The sequence below is a fragment of the Octopus bimaculoides genome, chromosome 7, assembly GCF_001194135.2.
Source record: "Octopus bimaculoides isolate UCB-OBI-ISO-001 chromosome 7, ASM119413v2, whole genome shotgun sequence".
Taxonomy (NCBI): Eukaryota; Metazoa; Mollusca; class Cephalopoda; order Octopoda; family Octopodidae; genus Octopus; species Octopus bimaculoides.
The window spans coordinates 21,765,558-21,772,777 of NC_068987.1; the positions used below are offsets into that span (position 1 = coordinate 21,765,558).

At 37.2% G+C, this 7,220-nt stretch overlaps 1 protein-coding gene across 1 annotated transcript in view; it reads right to left on the bottom strand.

The window, feature by feature from the left end:
* LOC106879533 (TBC1 domain family member 1) overlaps window positions 1-7,220 on the bottom strand; it is a 196,887-nt gene that overhangs the window by 5,434 nt on the left and 184,233 nt on the right. Inside the window, exons 12-15 of the mRNA XM_052969134.1 lie at window positions 6,412-6,430; window positions 5,722-5,873; window positions 3,525-3,617; window positions 1,442-1,601 (exon numbers count right to left, since the gene is read on the bottom strand). Of these exons, the coding sequence (XP_052825094.1) occupies window positions 1,442-1,601; window positions 3,525-3,617; window positions 5,722-5,873; window positions 6,412-6,430 (424 nt within the window). The remainder of the gene's footprint in view (window positions 1-1,441; window positions 1,602-3,524; window positions 3,618-5,721; window positions 5,874-6,411; window positions 6,431-7,220) is intronic.

A 7,220-nucleotide genomic window follows, 5' to 3' on the forward strand; every position in this document is an offset into this window, starting at 1 on the left:
AGGCGGTACTGGCAACGGCCACGCTCAAAATGGTGCATCTCATGTGCCACCCGCACAAGAGCCAGTCCAGGGGCACTGGCAACGATCTTACTTGGCTTGCCGGGTCTTCTCACGCACAGCACATTTATATATATATATATATATATATTTACTGAGAAAAAAAGTCTTTTTATTTCTTCATTATTATTAGTGTTTTCATTCCTTTAATGAACTTGTCAAATAAAATTTTGTGAATGGACAAACAGCTTGTTCATTTATATAAAACATGTTTTTGGGGGGTTTTGTTTAGGGGAGAACATTGTGTTACCATGTCTCTGGTTTCCATGTAGGCGGGAGGATGGTTCATGTCTTTTATACGAATTCCGTTGGTTATAAGTTTTGTTTTCTTCCCATCTTCCATGCTCTTTTCGCCATTCAGGATATATGGGATTTTTTATTCGTAAATTGTGGGTTGCTTGAGTTATCATGATGATTATTATTCCTATTATAGTACCTGTGCTGTCTGTATTTTATTTGTCTTTCTTCTCATGTATTCATCCATGTTATTACGGGTTGGCGGTTGTCTATATGTTATTTGTCTTTCATGTCTTTTTTCCATCTATGGTGTTTGAACTTATGGGTTGATGGTTGTCGTCTATATTTAAAGTGTTGGCTATTTGCAGTGTTATGTATTGTAGAGTATGGGTTTCTAGTCTGTACTTGGGGTGAGATGGAGGTCATTTCCATGTATGTTCTTGAGTAATTAGAGGTTCGATACCTCAACCTGGTTTCTCTAGGGTTAGTGTCTGTATTTGTTTTCGATGTCCTCATATTTTTTTGTTGTTGTGGTTTTGTTTTCATAATGGATTTGTCTCCATAGCATTTTCATAGATAGTGAACCACTCTTGTTGTTTTTCCCACATTTTTATGGATTTTTCTTCTCCCTGCTTTGTGTGTTCTTTCCATAGTTTTTGCAGCTTCTCATGACATTAATTGTCACTCCGCTCAGCAATTTCAGCAAACATAACTGCGTTGATATTTTTTACTTTCTCTTCGTTTAGAATGATCAAATATTCATGCTGTACATTAGCTCACTCTCTCCATTAAATCAACATTGTCTGAACAGGTATCGTGCTCCAGGTGTCGAAATGATTGCAGAGCAATGTGGAATGAAATGTTTTGCTCAAGAACACAAAGCACCACTCTGTCTAGGAATTGAAACCACAATCTCGTGATCATGAGTGCAACACCCTAACCACTAGGCCTATGTGCCCTTACACACACATATATACACACACACTTAAATGGAATGTGTAAATGAGAGAGAGAGAGAGGATTGTTTATATCTTTATGTTTTCATTGTCAGAATGTTCTTTAACAATGATGATGATAATAAGCATAATTATAATTTTATGATGATGATGAGATCTTTGCATGAAGAATTGCGGAAATGAACACTCACCAAAGACTCTGGAGACAAAACCCAAAGGAAATTGGGAAGCAAATATGGTAAGGAACCATGGTGCAGCATAAAGGGTCGGCACAATCTCATGTTCTTCAAAATGTTCATAAAGGTCTCTATGGTTGTCATGGATGAGACGTGTCAGTTGGTACAACTTGATCTGTTTGGTGCAAAAACAAAAACAGCAAAATTTGAGCCAATTAAGACAAAGCTAGAACATTAAACTTGCTTGATATTACTACTACTACTAATAATAATAATCCTTTCTACTAAAAGCACAAGGCCTGAAATTTGGGGTGGGGGGGACTAGTCGATTACATTGAGCCCAGTGTTTCACTGATACTTAATTTATCAACTGCAAAAGGATGAAATGCAAAGTCGACCTTGGCGGAATTTGAACTCAGAACGTAGCAACGGGCAAAATACTGGTAAGCATTTTGGCCGGCATGCTAACGATTCTGCCAGCTCACTGCTTTACTACTAATAATAATGGTTTCAAATTTTGGCTCAAGACCTGAAATTTGTCGGGAGGGGACTAGTTAATTACATTAACTCCAGTGTTCAACTGGTACTTATTTTATTGATCCCGAAAGGATGAAAGGCAAAGTCTATCACAGCAGAATTTGAATTCAGAATATGAAGATTGATGAAATACCACGATGCTAATGATTCTGCCAGCTCACCACTTTAATAACAATAATAATAATAGTAGTAGTAGTCCTTTCTACTGAAGGTACATTGACCCCAGTGTTCAACTGGTACTTATTTTATTGACCCCAAATGGATAAACGGCAAAGTCAACCTCAGCAGAATTTGAACTTAGAATGTGAAGACAAACGAAATTCCACTAAGCATTTTGCCCAACATGCTAATGATTCTGCCAGTTAGCTTCCTTAATAATAATAATAATAATAATAATAGTAATAATAGTAATGCTTTCTTTAATGATAATTTTATTAGCCAGAAGAATTTACAGATGTGGGAGGTGCAACAGAATAGTGTTTTAGATTGAGTAAAATTAAAATAACAAAAACAAGAGAAAACAAAAAATAGCAAAGAAAGATTCCAAATAGAGAAAGGGATACAATTTCTAAGTTAGGCCTAACTCCACAGATATGAGATGAGGGAACTTCTGAAGAAAATCAATCCCACAATACATGACTGGTACAGAACCTGTGCGAGTCAATTCCTTGATGTACTAAAGATATGATTAATATCCAAAGTGAACCAATGCTGTATTAAATAATAAAACCTCCATTTAACAAAGTATTTTCATTAATTTGTCCACCCCTGTACATACAAATGGACATGCATAATGGAACATAACATACGTACATAGTGACGGGAAGAAAGAGAATGATCATTGCACCAAAAAAAAAAAAATATCATTGCATGTTGTAATGAGCAGTGTGACTTTCAGGTACCTGGAGGTGGTATGACATATACACAGATATGTAGACAGCATGATAGTTGCATGTCTGACAATACGTGTGCCATGGGTATTCTGGACCAACACTTGACCCAAGACAACACCATGCTTTACAATTGCAAGGTTGCAGTTTTGGCAGATGGTCACCATTATGGAATGAGGTGGTAGTGGTGCAGTACCACTACATGGTACTATTTGATGACAAGATAGAGATAGCTGTGATGATGATGAAGTAAAGGAAGAAGAAGAAGAAAAAGACAAAGAATTAAAGTTAGATGATAATGGAAACTGTTGGTAATTGGAATGGTGGACTCTCCTGTTGTAGATGACAGATGAGGGCTCTGCAATTTCTTGCTGAACAATCTGTAAGGTAACTTGTTGATAGTGATCAAGTGTTTGAGCTGTACAACAGCTCACTCACTCCATCAAATCAACATTGTTTGTACAGATGCATGATGTGTCACATGATGGGAGCTGAAGTAATTGCAGAACAAAGTGATACAAAGTGATTTGTTCAAGAACACAATGCACCACCTGGTCTCTAGGAATCAAACTCACAGCCTCACAATGGTGAGCGCAATACTCTAATCACTAGGCTTACGTACCGACTGGTGACTAGAATAAACCTGAACAAAGGACTAAGTATACAATTACCTGCAGAGCTGTCATGCTCGGTCGGAACTGGTTTCGTAGTCCCATATTAAACATGAGGTATTTCAATATGTGAAAAGCAGATTCTTCATCCATCTGATAAGAAATAGAAACAGTAAATATTATAAAGTGTTAAAATATCTCCATCTATGTATCATGCTAAATGCATACACACCAGTTGAAGGCAAGATACTGCTGAATTACCTGAGATAAAATATCTTCATAGACTTGTAGTATTAAAAACATAATATATATCGAAGCGAGATGAACATTGTCACTGCAGTGATTCACAATTACTACATATGTGCTTAGCTTTTCCTAAGGCTTGTCAATGCTGTGCCTCAATTGTCACCTGCATCTATGAAACTCATACTTTAATTTACATAGGAAATGGTGAATAAAACACTAAATGGTATTGCAGAAGCATTGTGAGCACAATTGAAACAGCATCAAATTAAAATCATCATCTGTGTATTATACTAAATGTATACACATCATTAGAAGGCATGAAGCTGAAGAATTGTCTGAAAATTTCTTTATAGATTTGATATATATATATGTGTGTGTAATATTTTGGACTAATGGGTTATATACTGATTAGTGTATTAATGTGTTGAGTAAAGCACTGGCACAGTTTAGGTTACTTGGTTTCATCTGCAGTCAGAGTATATTTCCGTTGGATCTACTTCAGGAACTCCGCAGTGTTAGTTGAAATAATAATAACTAAGTAACCAGAAATGGATTTGGTATTAGTCTTTATTTTGTACGACGATCACTTTGACCCATCTTGCTGCTGTCCCACATGGATGGGATTCTGTGCATCATGTTGTGTTGCATCTATTTTGCAGTCTGGGCCAAATCAGGTAATTCATGCATAAAGTGGTGTCTTTGTAAAGATCTTCCCTAACTTGACAGGCAAATAACAACATCACTGCCCAAACTCAAGATCTTTAGCAAGATACCACTTTACGTATGGTGGCACGTAAATAGCACCAATTGAGCGAGATCGTTGCCAGTGCCGCTGGACTGGCTCCTGTGCAGGTAGCACGTAAAATACACCATTTTGAGCGTGGCCATTGCCAGTACCTCCTGACTGGCCTTCATGCCGGTGGCACGTAAAAGCACCCACTACACTCTTGGAGTGGTTGGCGTTAGGAAGGGCATCCAGCTGTAGAAACTCTGCCAAATCAGATTGGAGCCTGGTGTAGCCACCTGGTCCACAAGTCCTCAGTCAAATCATCCAACCCATGCTAGCATGGAAAGCGGACGTTAAACAATGATGATGATGTACATGATGTGACCCAGACTGCAAAATAGGATGCAACACAATATGATGCACAGAATCCCACCCATAAGGGACAGTGGTAGGATGTGTTGAAACGATCGTCATACAAAATAAAGACTAATACCAAATCCATCTTCTGGTTACTTAATCAATTATATATATATATATATATATATATAATCATCATTTAACATTTGTTTTCCATATTTATATATAAGGGCATAACTATACAAGAATACCTCACGCTAACTACCGTAATAAACACATTTTTACCAGTAAAATAAATAGATAAATATGATTTAGGGAAAAACGATAGATTCTTCCCTATGAATTTTTTTCACAATAACTACTTGATAAATTCTTATATAAGAGTTTATCCTATTATTGTATTAATTATATATATATATATATGATCATCATTTAACATTTGTTTTCCATGCTGCTATGTGTTGGATGGTTTGACTGGAGCTGATAAGGCCAGGGGTCACACCAGGCTCCATTGTCTGTTCTGGCATGGTTTCTACAGCTTGATACCCTTGCTAATGTCAACCACTCCACAGAGTGTACCGGGTGCTTTTTATGTGGCACCAGCAGCAGTGCTTTTAACATTGCGCTGCATATATATATATATACATTTTTTTTTTTCGTGAATTCTCCCTATATATATATATATATATATATATATATATATATATATATATATATATATATATATATATATACACACACACACCCAATATTCTGACTTCACAATTACAACCGATTAATATTTTAGTCGTAAAAAATACAATCATTAATGCCCACAGGTTTGTATTTTAAACTCATCCCCGCCTAAAAAACCGTAACTTCCATTAATGTAGGAAGCAGCATTAGGAAATGAAAAGAAGAGAAATTACAAGGAATATAAGAACTTACATGTATTAATAGCATTCCTGCAATGAAACTGAGACCTTGACAGTAACCAACTTCTTGGTCAATTAAACTGTAGGCTTTTAACAAATTAAACAGTGCCAGTTGGCCTGGACCCAGCTGCGTTCGGAAATAAGGGTGCTTTGGAAAGGTCCTTCCTAAAAATAGAAAGAGAAGAAAAAAAGAATAGTGAGAAGAGACAGTAAATAACACACATCATCATCATTATTTAACAGCCACTTTTCATGTAGGCATGGGTTGGATGGTTTAACATGGAGCTGTCCAGACACCAATTGTCTGTTGTGGAATGGCTTCTACAGCTGGATGCCCTTCCTAACACCAACCACTTAACAGTGTTGGGTGTTTTTTAAGTGTCACCAGCATGGGTGCTTTTCATGAAAGGATAAGCTATTATGTGGGGAAGACAGCAATTTTATTTGACTTGACACATGTTATCAAGTACAGTAAATCCTCACATCTCCTGGTCCTTAGTGAGGCACAACATCCTAAGTTCCTTTCTCACCACTTCATCCCATACAATGGACTTCTTTCAGTTTCTGTCTACCTAATCCACTCACAAGACTTTGGTTGGCCCAGTATTGTAGTAAAAGACACTTGCCCAAGGTGTGGTTGGGAAACAAGCTTCTTACCACACAGCCACCCTGCACCTATTATTAGATTGCTAACATTGAATACTTGTGAAAGATATATTCAACTACATAGTTATGGAGCCAGACTCAATAGATGAGTGGACATTCAATACATTAGTTTCTCTTCGGTCATATCTGTTTTTATAGTTGTCAGGTCATTTTAACCCTTTTGATACCAACTTGCCTGAGACTGGCCTTGGTTCTATGATCTAAACTTCCTGCTCATCATTATCATCATTCAATGTCCATCTCATATGCTGGCAAATGAGATGGACATTAAGGTCCAATGAAATCTAGCATATGATCATTCCAGATGTGATCATCATATTTTTTTCATTATGGGCAGGAAATTCCTACACACAAGATGATACCTGCTGCTGTCTGGCCTCAGCATATCTATGATCAAAAGCATTCGAGCTGTGAGCATCTCATCCTTTTCATTGTGTACAGAAAATTCAGTACACACATGGTGATACCAGCTGTTGTTGTTGTTTAGACCCCAGGTCAATCCTGATCCATATCTATAATTGAAAACATTCTAGCTGTGGCAATGCAAGTTTTTTTTTTTATGTAGAGTTTTGACATGCAACGAGCTGAGTATATAATATTACTCTTTTTTACTCTTTACTCTTTTACTTGTTTCAGTCATTTGACTGCGGCCATGCTGGAGCACCGCCTTTAGTCGAGCACATCGACCCCAGGACTTATTCTTTGTAAGCCTAGTACTTATTCTATCGGTCTCTTTCGCCGAACCGCTAAGTTACGGGGACGTAAACACACCACCATCGGTTGTCAAGCAATGTTGGGGGGACAAACACAGACACACAAACATACACACACACACACATATATATA